Source organism: Anser cygnoides, chromosome 5, assembly GCF_040182565.1.
Source record: "Anser cygnoides isolate HZ-2024a breed goose chromosome 5, Taihu_goose_T2T_genome, whole genome shotgun sequence".
Taxonomy (NCBI): Eukaryota; Metazoa; Chordata; class Aves; order Anseriformes; family Anatidae; genus Anser; species Anser cygnoides.
In genome coordinates, this window is record NC_089877.1 from 31535991 (window position 1) to 31555574 (window position 19584).

Sequence of the window (19584 nt, forward strand, 5' to 3'; positions counted from 1 at the left end):
TACTTCTTTATGATGAGGACAAAAGGTGCTTTGTTGGCAATTACACTTTACACTTAAAGCCCTTCATAAAAAAAACCTTATTCTTCCCAATGCACCATTTTTGCAGAAGCCAGAAGCTCACAGCTATCAATATCAGTGGCCTTGTACATTATATGGGTGGTTTCAAAAGTCTTCCCTGAATATTGTTCTTTTTGTTTTCTTTTGTGGTTGTGGTTTTTTTGAGTTTCCTATAGATCCCAATATATTTCTAAGTTTCTTTGTTATAAAAATAACTTTCAACTGTGTAATCAGAATGCTACAGTCCTCTCTTTTTTTTGCAACATCAAGTCAAGTCTCCTTTAAGCAGCTGATCCTTTCCACATCTTCAGGTTTATTTCCAAAACCCTTTTTCCCCATCAGGCTACGCATAGATATACATGGCTCCTGTATTTAAGCAGCACTGCAATAACTTCTACTTATCTGACTTTTAGCTGGTAGTAATCAAAGGCTCAAGTATTTCTTCAAGAAACTTGGCAAACAGCTCTGCTATAGACTGAAACCTTTCCAGTAGCCTTACATTTTTAATCAGAAGTGTTAAACTGTAGTTATATCATTACTTACCCTTAAATTTGAAACATTAGCTCAACTTGCTAGTGCAAGAGCATTTTATGAGCGACAATTTAAAATTTAATATAGTAAGAAAAATACAGCTGCTAGTTAGATTAAGACATGCTCTGATCCTTACAGCCTGAAGTCCTGAATCCTGGTGTTTAACTTCCATGCAACAAAAAACAAATCAAATTCTGCAGTTCTGTCACAGCAAAGAGAACACGTGGAAATCACTTTAAAAAGGCAATACATACACCCCACATTTCTATACACAATTTTTCAACATCTCTGAAAGAAAACTTCCCTTTCAAACTAACAGAGGAGAAACATACTGTGAAGTGCCTGGACAGAGACTGCCAAATATAAGCAAAACCTCTTCCAAATTCCATCATGGCATATTACCACAAACACACTCAGTGACTGGGACACAGAACTACTGGTTACACAGAACAGATGTGAACTGCAGCTGATCACATTGCAGAACAGTAAGGAAGGGGAACCCTGGACATATTTGCAAAGAGCTCTCCACGTCACAAGAATCACACTGCCTAACATTCCTGGAGAAAGCAAGTATATTTCCATCATGGAAGTGCAAATAATAGGAATGCAGTATTAATATTGAAGGCATTCCTACTTAATTTCCATAGCAACCATTGAATGATAGCCATACTGGCGATTCTCAGCCATAAGATGTTCTGTGAGAGATTTAATCATTCTATCAAAAATGAACAATGCTTTTACAGAAAGTTAAAATCATTGTGGGCAGAATTCACACAAAGAGTAACACAAAATAAAAGCTCTAAACCAAATAAAATACCTTCAAGTTGCTGGGAAACCCCTTTTTAACATGTTTGTTTTCATAAACAAACATGTTTTTAATGTTTGTTTTCATGAATATTTTTAAAGAAAGGTTTTGCTTATATTAACATTTTCAGGGAAAAAAAACACCAAAGGATGATATGATAGTATAGCAAGTAATAAAAAAACTTCCCTCTCTGCCTCTAGGCAATGAACTTTCTGTTCTCCTTCACAGATGAAACACCTCTTTCAGAGGTGTTCGGTATCACTCTTCAGTCAAACACTACAAAGCAATCAACACAGGAACAAGTCAAACTGGCACACAGCAAAATGCCCTTGGAACTTGAAAAGTGCTTGAAAAACTTAATTCTTTTTCAACATTTTAAGCTTTTCCCAATTTCTTCTAAAAGTGAACGACCTAAGTTATCACAGCAAGTATTTTTGGTGAAGCTGTCCTACTGTCTTCCCCCAAACATATGCTATTGAAAGTGTTCCTAATAAAACATCAAGGGCTGTTGTAACAGGCCACAAATGTTGCTGGTCAGAAAAGGAACTGCTCTACAGTTTGTGTCCTATTACAAGAAATACTATCTTGGACTTCTTTGTTTTCTTTTCTTTCACAAATACTTGGTTATTCCAGTTTTCCAAAATGCAAAGTTCAATAGCTGCTGGCAAAAAGAAAGGTCCTTCACCAGAATTTCTTCCACCTCGCCAACTCACTGGAGCCATTTGCAGTTACGGAAACACAGTAACACACAGTTACAGTTTCTCTTCCAAACAGAGGCAGATACACAAATTACGGAAGTTTTCTCTACACTGCCAGATGCTCACTTGCACTGTTTTATTTACAACAACAGATTAGGCTCTTCAGATTACATTTTAAACTACATGGACACAAGAAAAGAGCTTACCGTAAGTCTTGGCCAAGGTGTCCCATGTTAGAGAGCTAACTGCTGCTGAGAGCAGCACACTACCATTTCGTCGGTATTTTTCCTGGAGGCAGTAGCATTCCTCTTTCTTCCTCTGTGTAAATACTGTTCTCTCTACTGCCATAAATAATACTCCGTTTGAAGACTGAATACTTGGAATCTGTATGCGTAGATACGCTTCTAGAACAGGTGTTCTTAACTCGCAGTTAAGGTGTACTTAACTCACAGTTGCAGGGTGAAATCCTGTCTTGCAACTAGATACCAGATTAAATCCAAGAAGCCTGGATGCGTCTCAAAGCTGAGCTACTTCTCCACTGACCTCTGTAAGATTTACATCCAAATATTCAATACATTATTTTTCTCTTCTCTCATATTCATGCTGATGCTTTTTAATTTATTGGTTTGAAACAGATGTTTGCTTAGAGCTGTAGAAGCACAGATAATGACAAAAAAAAAAAAAGCATGATTAAGCATCACCAGACAAACTAAGCTAAATTCTGCTTATTCAAAACTTCAGGTTAGTTGTGATGCTATACATTCCCTTGGGGTCCAATTTCTTCCACTTCCCTAAGTCACCAGAACAGAAAATGCCTCATTAATTTGTTAAGTCCTCAGCGAACATTCTCTGTAACAGCTATGACCACTAAATGTCTTTGAATAGTGTGGGCCAAAAGAATTTAACTCTAAAAATGAAGCAATATGTGTACCGGTAGTTCTCAGTGTCCTCTCACACCACACCCATCTAAGAGTCACGCTGTACTCCTCTTACTGATTCTCACATTATACTTAGCAGTGTGAACAGAAAAAACACTGTGAGGGAATAAAAAACATTTTCAGTTAGGACTATTGAAGATGAAGTAGCAAAGTTCAATGTAGGATTCACAAATGCTGCATTCTTCATAGTCTCACAAATCCCTAAAATGTGGCTGAGAAGGAACCCAGGAGGTTATGTAGGACACCACTTGCCTCAAGGCAGGATCTACTTCCACATCTACATCAGAGAAGTCAGCCCGGTAGCACTACAACATTTCTGTAGCTGGAGATCAATAGGGTATGCCATCCACCCTGTAGCTTACAAGACATACTGTTAGAAAGGGGGGCTGTTTTGCTGAGTTATTGTTGTGAATGCCTATCCTAAATTTCCCTTGATGAGGCTTAAAAGACCAACTATTTCTCCGAGCCCCTTTACAGCTTCATGCATGTTTTGTTAGTCTTAATTTTTCAATTGTTCATTTTGATGTGCAATTCCTACGTTTCTGGGAACTCAGTATTAATAAGTGAACTTAAAAGTCTGTTAAAAAAAACAAAAAAATCAAGTGTTGATAAAAACAATGCACAGGTGCACATTGCACCTTTTCTTCAAGTCCTGCAAATAAATCAATTTCCATTTATGACACTAGAAATCCTCAAGTTTAGCAAAAAAATCAAAATTAAAAAGGATAAGCCAATAACACATTTTTTAATTTTCAATACTTAAATTACATTTAAAAGATATGTTTCTACAAGGACATCTAAACCATTTTTATGGCTCTAGACATGAATACTCATATCTTTAAAACAATTTGAAGTTTATTAAACAATGTAAGAATTTGACCTTGGCCAAAGACAAGAGGGTTTTTAAAGTGAGTAAGAAGTTTCATTTAAAACTTGTTTGCAAGGCTATTCAAACAAAACTAAAGGCTATATACAAATCTGAAAAGTTTAAAGATTAGGGATTGAATTGCATTCCTTTCGTCATGACAAAAGTGCATAGGAATTTATTTAAGATAAGTCTTACACCTTCTGTTACAATCACCTTCTGTTATAATTAGCTGTCTTCCTGGGATCTGAAATGCTGCACGAATTTAAAAATTTACATTTGCTTGCTGCTAGGTTAACATGCCATATGTATGCTTATTGTTCATTGCTAACATCAATTCATGCCTTAAGAGGCTGGGATTTGTAGTGTTTAATATGTAAGGCTGTGCGACATTTCAAACATCAGCAGATTTGTCACTTTAACTTCTTAAAAATGTTTAACATAGTTCCCAAAGACTGTTCAAGCATCTCAAGCTTCCACAGTCAAAAATACCACATGCCTAACTTAAAGGCACTGCAGCATTAACAAGCAAGTAAACTCCTTCACAACTACTATTATTTCAAACAACTAGAAGTGCATGTATTAACACGTAAAGTAACAGCCAGTCACCTGTGCTGACTACCAGCCTTTCTGATCTAGAGGAAGGGAATGGCATGCAAGCTGTGTTTATAAACTTATTCAAAACATAAAAAAAAAATATTTTTAATGTGAGATTTATATCTTCAACATTAAGCAATAAGGCTCAATATGTAAATTCCAAAACAAAAGAAGACAACTGGGCAGCTATGAGTGATGTGAGAGCACACAGCAAAGGGACAGCCGTGGCCTACTTCCTACTCAGGGAGGTTTCGGCGGGCTTCATACACAATAATTGCATAAGCCACTGCTCAGTCACAGAGATCCCAGAGATGAGAGCCAGCACTCACAGTCACATTGACCCAGTGACAATATTCTATGAGGCTCAGAGCAAGTCATTCCCTTTTTTCTCCTCTGTGCTTTTTAAAAATATTCTTTATTATTATTATTATTAATTATAAACAATATACTAAGTTATATTAATATAAAGTGTTAACGTCTTCCAAACATCTCCCATCAAAGCAAGAATTAGAGAAAACAATTGAAGAGTATTTGATCTGAAAAGTTAATTCTTTCATCAGTGAAGATACTACTGTATCCATATGACTTCTATTTGGCAACACTAACACAGAAATCAAGATTCTGTGGAGAGGCTAATTCACATGACACCATGCATTCAGTAGCAAACTCTGGACTTCAGATTCAAAACCCAAGTGTGGTACGTTACTCTTCCCCATTGACTTTATTCCTTGATATCTTTAGTCTTCCTGTTGAAATAAATGAAATAAAATACATACACAAGTAAACTTGCAGGCTACAGGCAACAGTAGCCTTAGACACATTAAGGTCAAAAGAGATTGACACCCAGAAACTTGGAAGTGAGTGACAGAATAAAACTAATCCAATTAATCCAAGCTACATCTGGCTGTTGAGTCCTCTAGAACCACAGGTAGGAATCAGCTGTAAACGTTCCCTTTAATACATCCAGTTGGTTAGAAGAACCAAGAACTTGCAAATGTTCAATTTGTTTAATTCTTGTAAGTAGAGGGAAGTGACCTAATTTTCCTGATATAAATTTCACAGGCCAGTTACTCTACAGTGCATTTGTATGAACAAAAACTACTTACCCAGAGGGACATTCGGAAAGGCATTTCAGACAAAAGAAGCCCTAGTGTCAAATATTTTAGTCATTAAAACATAGAACAGCTGCATGTTCTCAGTGAGGTAGTGTCTGGAGCAAGAAAGCAAGTTTGAAAATGTGTATGTCAATGAACTTCATTTTGGACAATTATAATTTATAAAGATTGTGTAAAAATAAATTATAGCACTGATAAGAGCAGCTTTAACATCTGTTAGAATAATCGACTTCTGAATAATTGTAAATACAATATCTCTATCTAAACCTCTTATATATTACATAGATATGGCACAGGGTTTTTTTCCCCTCAGAGGGAAGATTCACTACTGAAGCACAGCAGTTACTCTTTAATTTTCTAGGACAGTGGAAGAGAATGGTCATGTCTGAGACCTGAATGTCTGTCATATTTTCTGCAGACTTTTCAAGCAGTATTAACAGTTCCACACTTAATAAAGAGGCCGCTCTGGGTGCATCTATAAAGGATAAAATGTATCATGCCTCCACACCACAATGGTTAATAGAACCTTACAACTCTGCCTAATGGGATAGTAAAAGTCTGCAAGTCACACTTGCCTAAACACAGGTCTAATACCCTTTTCATACCTTTGCTGACAGACATGCACCTGTCTCTCTGCTGATGTGGAGTGCAAAAAAAACACTCAGTTGTATGTTCCAGTATCAAGGCTCTTCTTTCAATGCAACTTTAGCCAATTCAAAAGAGTTCACATAAAAGAGCAAAGCAGGCAAGTCGCTGACCATTCCAAGGCCCTGTTGTGAACGTGTCAGATTACCTCCTCAGGTGTGGTTAGATTTCAAATGCAGCGAAGGGCTATGTGTAAAATCCTACACACACTAGGATGACTGAGAAAATACAACCAGCAGCTTGTTACATACGACACAGACATTCTGAAAACAGTAGAAAAGCACAGATTGCTAAACCAAAAAATGAGGTGTTATTGCCTAAAATTAACTGTACAAACCCAGGATTATGAGCTCCAAATTTATGAGCACAGCACTGAACAAACCGTGCATCAAATCCACCTCCCTGAATTTTAAGGCAACAATGCCACAGGAATTTTGCTAGTACTTTCCACAAAGCATTACCTCTACCAAAACACAGATGTTCCTTAGATGCATCAGGTTTGCTTAAAATCCAACACCACACTTAGAGACTGTAATTAACAATCAGGATCAGCTGAGGATGTAGCACAGGAAGAGCTTCAAGAACAGTGCCAATGCAGAGAAACTTTAAATAACATTAAATTTGTTTGCAATACAGCATCCTCAAGGCACAATGAATGAACAGCTACTGAGTCCCTGTCCAACACTAACAGAACAGAGCCTGGAGGCAGGATGAAATCCCATTTGCAACATGATTTTCAAAGTGGTTCCACATGTTCTGTAAAATCTAAAAAAGGATAAATCTGTGCTAGCACTCTACAAACACCCCAACTCTGGGCAAAAAAAAGAAACGCCTGAAGGCAAGAAGTTAAACACACCAATTTAACACTACTTTTAACAGTGACATATCTTTCTCCCATCAAACTTTCATGATCTCTCTTTTACAAGAGAAACTGAGAGCAAACATTCCCTACTGTGTTTGCACTGGTCTTCTCTCCCTCAAAAAAAAAAAAAGTCTTACCTAAATAAATTAGCAAGCATTAGAAGAAACAAAGCCCTCACCATGGCTTCTATTATATTGCTTTCCTGTACTTTTCTTTCATACAGAATATCTTAAAGACAGCTGTAGAATATGTGATAACAATTCTTGGGTCTTCACCAGCTACACAGCTAAAATCTTGTTCATCACTTCCAAAGCTAGACTTCCACTCAGCTTTTAATAACTAAGGCTGATGATTTTTAGAGAGAATGCAGGCAAGGCAGACCATAAAGAATCAGGTCAGATTAACCCCCACAGACACATTAAACTGTGGTTGAGAAGCTACACTACAGGCAACCACAGGACCACACTGGAATACCAAATAGGGATTTACAAAAAAAGATATTTTCACTGTTTCAGACTTGAGAGCATTCCTGTTAGTTAACTATTCTTAGCAAGATTTGTTATTTCTGCTCCTCTGAGAATATCAGGAAGAAAAGACACCCCATCAGATATTTAAGGTCACAGGTAGCAGCATACTTTTCCTGGAACGCATGTATTTCTGAATAATACCCAAGAACTGTATGACAGGATACTCTCCTTCAAGAGCACAAAGTGCTATTCTTTTCGTGAGCAAAATAGAGTACCACCCACTAGAACGATGACTCTACATCTGGTTTATCTTGTTCGCTCACAATGGCATACTTCCCGTCTGTATCTATGAAACAACAGCTAACACCCACTTCGCATCTCAAGCCTAATAACACTTTTTCCCTAATGCCCATCTCAAAGCACAGAAGATAAATTAAAATCGAATAAACTAAAGCACCTCAATGTCCAATTGCTCTGGTTTTAAGTTTTCATCTAATTGCAAGATTGCTAAATATAAGCAGTTGAACATCTTGACTTCCTGATATTCTCAGTGGAGCATTCTCATAAGAAGAGATGAGTTTACTTCAGAGTAATTTTTCCAATGACCAAATTAACTCAGTGAATTCTAATACAAAGCAGGCAAATAAGGCTAACAAGTCCCAGTGTGAGGACAGGATGCATTTCTATGCCTTTTCACCGAAGAATGGCCCCAAACCTTTTTAAGTTTGGGTACATGTGCCTAGAATAGATGAATGCTTCATTTAAATACAGGAAGCATTTGTCACTATAAGTACAAGTCCTGACCAGGAGTTTAAAAAAACCACCTCAGACTTTAAACAGCAAGAAGTAGTTCACATCCTTTGTGTTCACTGAAGGACAGAGAGTTTTGAGTTAAACTCTGTCTAAAAATTGAGTTTGATATTTTAGCTTTTTGTAATGGATAAATAATTAAAATGATGATCCTCAAGCTAGCAATTCTGTTCCCTCCTAGACACTGCTAACATTTTAAAAAGTCTAATATACGTTCAAGCTTCCACAAAGCAGTTACTCAGTTTCAGAGCTCTGGCACAACACCATCTCTTTTTAGTATTAAATTACAATTCCTTCATTCTAGCAGAAAACTAACATAAGACAAAGACAAATAAGCAGCCAACCATAACAAACTAGAAAGTTAGCTTCCACACTGTATATCCTAGAGCATGCATAAAAGCACACACAAGCAAGTATGGCAGGATAAAACAGGGCATGAACATAGTGTGAATGTTATTCTAAGTTGGTGGTGCATTTGCACATACCCACAGGTTTACAAAAATATGCAACAGACAATTTCAAGAGTTTCACCTAGCAACATGACCTGTTTAATAACAGAATTACTTTAAGTATAACAGATAAAAACTAATAAAGGATTCTTAGGTGTCAGAACCATAGACATTTTCTTTGTGCATAGATATTTAAACTGTTAGCTTTCCATAAATGTCATCTGTTTACAGTCTACTGTAGAATTATTATTAGTGTACCTTGAAGAAGAAAGCTTTTGGTTACAAGGTGAGCATATGTGGCAAGACATCTTAAATTCCTTACTTCTTACCTACTAATATTATATATTATTATAATTTTAATATTTATTTTATGTTATTTCTGAAAAAGGTGGAGGAGGAAATGGAGACAATAAAAGAAAATACCGATTCACAGTACTCAAATAATCTGGAATCATTTCTAGAAATCAAAAAAAAAGGTCATTTCAATTTCATATGCATTAATAATCAGTAATATACAAAAATACTACTAATAAAAACTAACACCGAAGACACTCAAAACTTAGCAAGTGCTCATACCTCAAGCACTGGAAGGAAGCCCATGTGTTTCTTTGCAACATTTTCAATCATCAAAAGGGAGGAAGGATTCCTTTCCCAGTATAACCCACCACCTACCTTACAAGCAAAACTGTAACCATAGCTTCATTTTTAACAGACATAACCGAGTAAGTTTCCATGCAATCCAACAAGTTTATCATTTCTGCCCTTCCAGAAAAATGAAGTCAAGTTATATTATTCCTCTGCCTAGCTATATGATTTATTTCAGCTAAATAATAATATAGGATATATCAGACAAGGCATTTGTTAGATGATTCTTCTGGCTTTAAAAAACAAAGCAAAACACATCCTTTGTAATGAGGGCTAACTGTAAAATAGGTCAACGTGTAATGAAGCACACTTCTGGCTTATGCTTGCCAAAAAATAAACCAAAAAACAATAATTCATGGCAAGAGTATCTCACGGATATCCAAAAGAAAGGCAGAAATTCTTACCTTAACAGGGAAACTGCACTTGCCAGTACGAACACCTTCTTCATCGGTCTGCCACTGATGAGGCCTGCTGGCCTCTGGGACATAGACATCTTTCTTTCTCCTAAAGCTTTGCCGTAATTTGTTCATTTCTCAGATCTTCACGTCCTAGAAGAATTAAAAAAATATTTTGCCAATAAGCACCAAAACACACTTTAGGTTCACTAGCATCACAACTAATGTCCCTGTAAAATATTGAGAGCTTCTGCAGCTACGAATGGAGGTCCCTGTGAAAGGAAAATATTTTGGATATAGATTCAGAGAAAAGAGGGGTATATAGTCACTTCAAAGTGGAAAACACAAGTCCAACTTACTAGTTTAATATCCTTCTACAACAACTGAATAAAGCATTAGACCCAGAAATAACTGTAACTCTGAGCATAAAATTACCTAAAATAGCTGACGGAGAAGCTCTGAAGAGTGATGGGCATGAAATCCTGCCTCCTTGAATTTAAACACCTACGGCAATGAAGAACAGGGCATGAATACCATAGGTTTCTCCAGCACCCATGCAAGACAAAGATTCATAGTCCTAAGACGTCTCTTAAAATTAGGTGCTTGCATTGTTCTTTAAGTATGGGTGATGGGCTCACGCTTTTTAAAGTCCTACTGAAGCAGATGATGCTGGTAGATGATGCTGGGAACATCTACACTTGTGTTATATGTAAGCATGCGTGCATACATACAGGAAGCCACAAGCTCAAGAAATGATGAACCCAAAGTGTAGCAATGGTAAACAGTGAGTGGCAGATGGGAGCCCAGGCTTCAAGGGGCACAGTCCAGCTCCAGCCTCGCCTACTGGTGCAATGTCTTATACTATGATGAGAAATACATTTGAGGAAGGCACTGCATTGACTTCCATGTCCTGGGAAAATCTCCAAAAAATTTCCTCTTTGAAGGGGGAAGAGAGTTCTCTAATTACACACCCAAAGCCTAGGTTTAGATGTTTTTTTATACACTATACACTTATATACTAATTTCTGTATACTAGCTAAACTACAGTTTAGACATGCTCACTTCTACGAGATTCAAACTAGCAAAGAAGCTATCAGAGAAAGTACTTATAAAAAGAATCAATATTCAGCTACAGAAGTAAATTACATGTGATACAATGCGGGGAATATAGAAAACTTGCCAAGAGGCTTTATTACTCTTCTTTCCTGAAGAATAAACCTTCTGACAAACATTACATCTCATTTTGGCATAACAAAGATGCTGCAGAATGCAAGGCAGCAAAATCTAACTGGATTATAAACGCTTCTTTCCCATTACATTAACTAAGCTGCAGAATATAGATGTTTATGGATGTCAACAGGTGCACTTAGAATGAAAGCAGCTTTAAAATCAGTTTTAACACTATTTTAAACCCTGAAAAAACCTACATTGCTTTCCAGTTAAAACTACTTGGTAACTAACAGTTGAGAAAAATCGGTACATACATGTTTCTAGTACCTATTTAAGAAGCTTAAATTCAAAATGCAACAACTTCAAAGCTGAACACAAATCAAAAATGAAAACCATTATAGAAAAAACACTGCCTACTGATCAGGCAAATTAAAAACATTCAAGTGTTTTCATATCTCAGGAGGTACTTTAGCCATTCCAAATAACAAAAGTCTGAGTTTTGTCACCAACACACCACGCTTTCCTTCAGCAATTGTTACTTTTCTCTTCACGCTGCAAGTCATTAGGAAAGTCAGTTCCCATTAATCTCATGGGCATAGCACTGGCTTATTCCTCTAGAACTCCCATATCTCTGTAATCTATTAATTAAAAGCAATATTGTAAAATAAGTGATGATTTAAAGATAGGACCACGAGTAAAGAGTACAGCATTACATCACTGAAATTGGGAAAATGAAGTTCGCTGAAGCTAATACTTGAAGTGCGAGTAAGTGTGCAATTTAGGTGCAGGAGTTCAGAGACAAACTAACGCAATGCTACCTGGACCCACAGCATTGTGAGGCACTCTTTGAGCATGTGATAATTCACTGAGTATTTCTACATTAGCAAACAGCCAAAGCAAACTCCAACTATTGCAGCAACTACCTGTGCTCAAAGCTGCTTGATACGTGTTTGAAAGCAGTAAGGTATAGCACCTCAGGCAATCAAAATCTCTCTTGTAAATTCAGTGAAGGTTTTAGATGTACAGCAAAGGCCAGGCGACTGTCCTTAGAAGAGAATCAAGGGCTTCAAATAGCCATGACATCTAAATAACATAGTATTTTTTATTAAATTTACTTTAGAAGACATACGCACATACAAAAAAAAAAATAAAAGTATGCATATTTCTTATCACTAAACAAGCTGAAGCAGCTCCTCTACAACCATGGATCCTTTGGATTCAGATTACAAGCTACCGCCATTTTGAAATGTCTGAACGTGCAAATTCTGGAAGTTCTGCTAAGAGGAGATGCAATTTTCTACTCTCCAGAGGGGCATTAGAGCATTATTAGTTATATATTTTGCTTTATAAGTTGCAGACAAAGGAGTCTGTGGGCCTCTCAGTCTACAGGAAGCAGAAATTCAAGCGGGCCTAGCAGTCACCTCAGGCAGGCGACACGTTCTGCAGCAGATCTACACAGCATACCTCAACTCGGCAGGACAGACAACCACTCCTGTCCCTGCTGAAGCTTGGTAGTCCCACAGCCCCACAAGGAAAACCTCTGCTCCAGCTGCTTCAGTGCAAAGTTCACAGGCCTGGGCAGCTATGTAGCTTACAGTGCAACCGCCAGACCTCGCACTCAGGTGACTGAGAAAGGGGCACACGGACTGTACTCCCTTCGGCCGCTCTGCCAAAAACAGCAATGGACTCTTCACCAGCTACGAACAGACACAGCAAGGTTCATCTGCCAGCATTCTCGATATGACCAATGAAACAACATTGTGTAGAAATTTCAAACCTATAAATGTGTAAAAACAACTTGTGGAAAAGTTTTCAAGGTACTCCGAATCTCAAAAGCTCCAGTAAGCAACAAAACAAGAGTTCAAAACAACACACAGCCATTGTGCCACTTCTGAAATCACAGTCTCATCACCTTATTGTAAAACTTACATAACTAGTATTTCATGGGAGATGTCCAAGGAAATATGTATTTGCCCATATGACTGGTACGTTAGCAGCAATTTACTCCTACCAGGAATCTCAATCCACAGAGAAGCATGAGAATAAGAGTTCCTGAACTATGCTTCCTATGATAAGCTCAAGTGGCATTTTGCCCAAGAGTATTTCCTTCTTACTAAAAACCAAACCCATTTTCCTACTTGTTCTAATTTTGTGGTCACACTGGCAACAAGCAGTTTAAAAATAGCCTTCCTATTTAACAGAAATACTTACAAGTGGCAAGATTAACTTTCTCCAACTGCCACACTTGTATTTTCTGAGACATCAGACTGTTTTGAGTAGGCTGTCAAATAGTTTGCCTTACAAACAACTACTTTGTTAGTAACATGCATGTCATCCCAATATAACTAGAACTGCCACCTGATGCAAAAGTGCTAAGTAAAACAATTCACACAGGCTGCATATTTGAGGATTCAGGAGAGAAGCACATGAATTGCTGCAATTAAATGCTGAAATTCCTACTAAATATACCTAAGCTCAAAATCCTTACCCTGGAATTGTAGAAAACATCCAGAGTGAGCATTCTCTACTTCAATTCCCTGCAAAGTATTTCACGTTTTCACGTAAGTGTAGCATGTCTGCAGATACCAACAGATGCCAACTGAGGCTGCGACAAGCTAGCAGGGTTTTTTCCATTACACTGACAGCATTACTGACACCAAAAAGTATTGTACTCTGTCTTAGGATTATGAAAGTTGAAAGTTCTGGCACTGATTTTTCTATACTTAGCAACTGATTTTTGTCCTATAATTAAAAATATTTTTTTACATGCACAAGAAGAAATAAACCAAGCCACTAACAAAAAACTATTTCCTTTTCACTTTTACAACCCAAAATCCAGTTTGGTCCAAGAGAAAAGACAGTGGAGGTATAATTTTTGAAGACAAACCTGGTTAAAAAGCAAGATGAGAAACTCAAAAACTAATTAAAATAAAAAGTAGTGTCACATGAGAGTCAAACAGGTAAGAAAGGCTGAAAGCATTGAACTTCTGGTGAGAAGAGGAAACAGATCCACTTCAAGTTCTGCAGCTCCTTAAGGTTATGTTTACCAGAAGGCTTATTGCAGACTGCTCAGCATCTGAATGGTCATGCCCGTTGCAAAATAAACAAACAAACAAACAAACAAAAATCCTCCACCACTTTTGCAATCTAAGAGATAACAACATTAGACTCGTTCCCAAAACACCATACAAGCATCTACAAAAGGTATGGAAAAGGCAAGTTATTCACCTAGTGAGTTTATAAATTTATGTTGCCATTTATTTTTATACAAATTGATATATTTTGATATTCTGAAAACACAGCTCCAAAGCTCTTTTTCTATAGCAAAACAATTTCAGGAGAGCTTTGGCACCATTGTTCTCTCCACCACCTGAAAAAGTCTCATTTTAATCCATAGCAGTTCAAGGACAACTAAGGGACAGCACAGTGACAGAAACATAGAAAAAGGTGCATGGTGAAGTGTAGAAAAATGCAGAGTTTACAATAAAAAAGTAGAAACCAATTCAATTCAATTGGCTTAATTGCCTTGTGCATCATCAGGTTATGGCTACAGAACAAATTACTGCACGATAAACTAGGATGTTTATTCATGTCTTATTAGCTGCACTGCTTTACAAGTGCATTCACTTCTACCTTTCTGTAAATGCAAACCAGCCATTTATCCTTCAGTAAGGGTTGGGTAAGCTTTCACATGAACTGAAGTTGGATCACGTAGGAGTTGCTGATGATGCAAATTTGGAGCTTAGCTGGCCTTTCAGGAGTTTACTCGTGTACCCATACCTTCAGATAAGCAGTTCGTTTACATTTTGCATAAACGTTTCTCACAGAGCAGTTGCTGCTACAAGCTAATTCAAACTACGGGATCTGCAGGCAAAAGGACAACGCAGTACCTGAACTGCATTCACAAATTTAAGCGGTTAGATTTTAGACTAGCTGTACTACAAATTCTGCACTTAGAGCAACCACTTACAGTTTCAACACTGAAGACAACAAAACCAGTACAAATCCATTTTTAACATTTTTCTGAACTTCAGCCTTAAGAAAGGTTGTTTAATCTGCACTCAGATAGATAGATGGTATCTTTTTGTTGTTGTTTGTGGTGGAAAGGGATAAAAACGAATTTTAAGCAATTCCTCAGTTCAGCCAGATTTTTTTGAAACCATTCAGAGGGCTTGGGATTACTTGCTGTGTTCTCTGAGAGCTGAATACAGTTTCCTATTTACTTTACCAATAAAAAAAAAAAAAGCCATGGGTCAAATAAGGGCAAAGCACTCCTGACAGCCTGCAACAAATGGAGTAGCCAGGGTATGGGAGAGAGCACCCGCCCTGCAATCTTCCTGCTTTGAAGTTCAGGTCCTCCCTGCAAGCATAAGGCATGACAAGCAGACTGAATTCACACATCTACAGAATTCCTGGAAGTATAGATTCCAAACAATGGAGAAATCTGGGCTTAAGAACAACGTGCTATAAGTATCTTTCTAACATTTTAAAATAATTCATATAGACTCCACATAAAACAAATTCAATAAACACATTACAATCAGACTATTAAAAAAAAAGTCTCTTCATACTTCTGCTGTCTGCTGGCCGCACAAGGGTGAGGCAGGAGCAGCTGCACAACTATCAGCTCCTACGGGCTTTTTCCCAGTGAAACATATCTAATACTGCTAATACAAAGGACCACAACAAACAGAGCCCAAAACCCAGAGCAACAGGTTAATCATCTCTGGTTTTTGCCTAAGAAATACCAGGCATTTCTATATATCATAGGTTTGTGAATAAGCATGTTCCAAAGTTACCCAATATTTCAGATCTAAGAGAACATGTAAATTATCTGTCTCATAAAAGAAAATGTTAACTTAACTTACTAGGAGAAAACTTAACACACTCCTCAGCATGGCTGGAAAGATTTGTATCCTCAGAAAACTCTGTGGCTTTGACTTCTTGTGCAAGTACAACCTGGTCACACCTGTCCAAAGACCCATGCCTAGCAGCCATCTTTTAGCATTACTAAAACTTGGATTTTACTATGAAATCCGTAAGGGTCCATCCGTACCCAGAAGTACAAATAACTCTAACATCCATATTTCAGAATAGTATTGCACATTGCTTTTTCTTATAAACATCAGTTCATTGCTGATACTTTAATCTTATTGTAAATCTTGCTTATAACCAGGACATGATGACATCAATGAAGGAACATGATTATTTCATTTTCTTGACAAGATTTAGTTTTGGCAGCTCTAACTGTAGTATGAGTGCAAATACAAGCAATGATTCAAAATATTAAGATCTGTTCTGGTTTCTAATGCACCATCTAATTCTCTACATTTACGATGACAATGTAAGAAAGTTTCACTTAAAAGATGAGCTAGTTAAGTAAGCATATCACAGACAAGGTAAATAGCATGTCCCTGTCTATTAAAAAGCTGCAAGAATGAAGTTTTATTTCTCTGAAAAATCCTTATTAAGCATTGATGCTAAACAAACGCTCTCCCCTCTCTCCCACTTACACAGCACAAAAACGTGCAATGCCCTATCTCTTCAAGCCTACTGTAAAGGTTAGCCAAAACTTGCTGCAATTGCCCTGCAACAGCTTCACTGCAATTATTCACCAGCACAAGAACACAGAGTACCTTTATCTTCCAAGGAAGAAAAGGTCATCCCACGTGTCAGGTTTTGAATGCAGAACTTTGAGCCTTTTTGTAAGTTTAGATCCCATAAAATCTAATTAAATCCAGCACTGTCACACTAAAGCAAATGAAGGCATGTAACCATATGAGCATTCTCACCAAAATGTTAACAGTTCGGCTTACGCAATACAGTATGACTAACCACATTATGCACCACATGGCTTTCCAACCCATTTACCCTTTCATTACCCAATTAAGATCTAATAATACAATACTACCAGTAAGCATTCTAAGACGTCAAAATACACGAGGGTGAAGCATGAGTTCATTTGTTGAGCCAGTAAATACATTTTATCATTATTATTACTGTTAATTAGAGCTTAAGTTAAGGGTATTTTCCTTGATGCAGAAAAATAAAGCATTGGATACATAATAGAAAGACCACTAAAACCAGCATATCAGCTGTAGAAGATTGCACATTTCACGGTTTGGGAAACTTGTGATGGTTTCTAGTGACCCACCTTCTGGTAGTGAAAGTAATGTTTAGACCATAGCTTGAAAATACAGCAGAAATTGTTGCCTTCACATGTTAACACGAAGAGGTCAGAGCTGTAATGATAATACCAATTGCTCTGATGCTCTTCTTCGAAATTGTGATGCTCTGACACCACACGATGCGAGGTACTCGCTATCCTCTCAAAGCTGACATTGGCCCAGGGGGTGCAGAAGGTGGCACATTTAAAGGTTAATCCAGTCATCATAAACCCCTGTAGAAACACTGAAGATGTTCTATCTACCACACTTTGTGCGGTCTCATACCTGAGCTAAGGTAACTGATCATGTGAGCACTCCACAGCTGTTTCCCAGCACTCGCTAATTTTATCTGCATCACAGACAGGGGTGGAAAACATTGAAAAAATGTTAACACAACAAGGTCTTACTGGCAAACAACCAGAGTTAAACAAAAAATTGCACATAGATTATGAAATACCAGGAAATGAAATCATGAATTGTACTCCAACACACTATTAACAGTTGGTGGCTAAAACACTGAGCTACCATAAGCCCTGTCCTAAAGCTCAGAATTTTTTAAGTTATGCCAGCCTGTTCAAACAAATACTCACAGGCTGCAGCAATTAAACAGTGTTCAGTATTCCATGACTGTATGCAACAGACATAGCAGCACAGCAATCCCATTCCAGACTCTTAGAAGTTAAACTGTCAGAAAAATACATTTGATCATTGTAAGGCTGAAGTTATTCCTAGTAATAGGTAATGCTCTACCAATCGTTACAAACCACTTGCCCCTCCCAGTGCAGAAATTCGATAAATACAAGAAAAAACAAATCCTCATTTTCTCCATCAGCAACTATTCTAAAGCAAATGTCCCGATTCATCAGACTCCACAGCCATTACAAGCTCTGACTACAGTCCCATACAATTTGCTGCTATGTTTAAGTGCAGAGATACAAGGCAGTAAATCCCTTTGTTATATGGGCTCACTCTAAAAATAACCTGCAATGATCATCAACCAATAGCAAAAAGCAGGTCTCCTAAACACTCTATGTGATACAAAGCTAGTTGAATTATACCACCTAAACCAACTGAAAATAAGCAGAAGTTTTCTAAAGAAACACTAGCTGTGCCTCACAGAAAGCAATTCAAGCAATTCTGCTTTGCAGTTCATCTGGATGCATGTGACGAATGCTAACTAACCAAGCCATTCCGCTTCCAAGTGAATCATTTATTTCTAGGGTAGCTAATTCTTGGATAACTAAGGTTTTCAAAAATTAGCCTTTCAGGTTTAAAACTCATCTGTCCAAATACATGTTGAATTTAGAACAGATACTATTAAAAAAAGTACAGAATGGGCTGAAACAGTGGGAAAAGATTTCCTTTAGTCACCTAAATCCAGGAACCAAAGCTTGAAGTTAAATGTCAACACTCACAAAAATAAATGCATTTTCAGAACTGAAAGAAAATCTTTCACAAGTAAAATAAGCCTACTTGTTTGGTAAATCAGTCATACAAATCTATGGTTTTACGCTGGAGTTACTTCACTAATACCTGTGAGTGTTTCATAACCAAGTAATCAATTTTTGAATAGACAAAGAACTGTATCCAGAATAGCAAACATCTCCTACTTAAGAGTAGAAAAGATCAAATAATAAATAAATAAATAAATAAATCACACTTCCGTGCTACTGACCTGATCGTTACTTATTTACTGTTAGGTCTGAAACACATGAAGGCACATGCTCTTTTTGGTTCTGGATCTTAAGTGACAGCAGAAAAAGCAGAAAAACAAGCCACAGATCCAGGGCACACATGTCAGGAACCAACATGCACTCTAATCTAGATTATTTGGAGGGTCCATTTCAGGAAGGTAAAAAAAAAAAAGAAAAAGATGTATTTTACTGAGGGGTTATGCAATGCTTTCTCCATAATGGAAATGATCAGCACAAAGGTGAAAACCACAGCATTTTGGACAACTGATCCAGCACCGATGTCCTCCACTGAGAACATACGGCAGCCTTAAGTCCAGTCCACAAGTTTGAATGGTCCACTTTCTGAAAATATTTGGAACAATAAGCTATAAATTTTTATCAGCTTTATGAGAAATCATCAGTGGAAACAGATACCAGCGTGGACAAGTCTGTCAGCAAGTATGGCACACAGAGAGAAACTAAGTAAATCAAACTAGGTAAATCTACAAGGACAGCAGCATGCTGGGATGCAGAACAGGGATCTCGGCTGCAAACAGTGATTTTTATTTTATTCACATATGCTCTCAAAATGGAAGAAGGGTAAGAGAATGACATTAACTATAAATAACAATGAATATGATTTCAGCTATTACTATTGTTTAGGAAACATCATGAGTGACATGTTTAGTCCTCTA

The 19584-nt window shown here is 37.3% G+C and overlaps 1 protein-coding gene across 9 annotated transcripts in view; it reads right to left on the reverse strand.

The window, feature by feature from the left end:
• Positions 1-19584, reverse strand: part of NUMB (NUMB endocytic adaptor protein) — a 95546-nt gene that overhangs the window by 25458 nt on the left and 50504 nt on the right. For 8 of the 9 annotated variants that reach the window (XM_066998693.1, XM_066998690.1, XM_066998697.1 and 5 more), the window contains one exon: positions 9889-10032. In XM_066998693.1, coding sequence (XP_066854794.1) covers positions 9889-10014 — 126 coding nt within the window. In that variant the 5' untranslated portion in view covers positions 10015-10032. Of the gene's footprint in view, positions 1-2297; positions 2713-9888; positions 10033-19584 lie in introns of those variants that run through there. The other variant, XM_013191696.3, reaches the window with a different exon arrangement.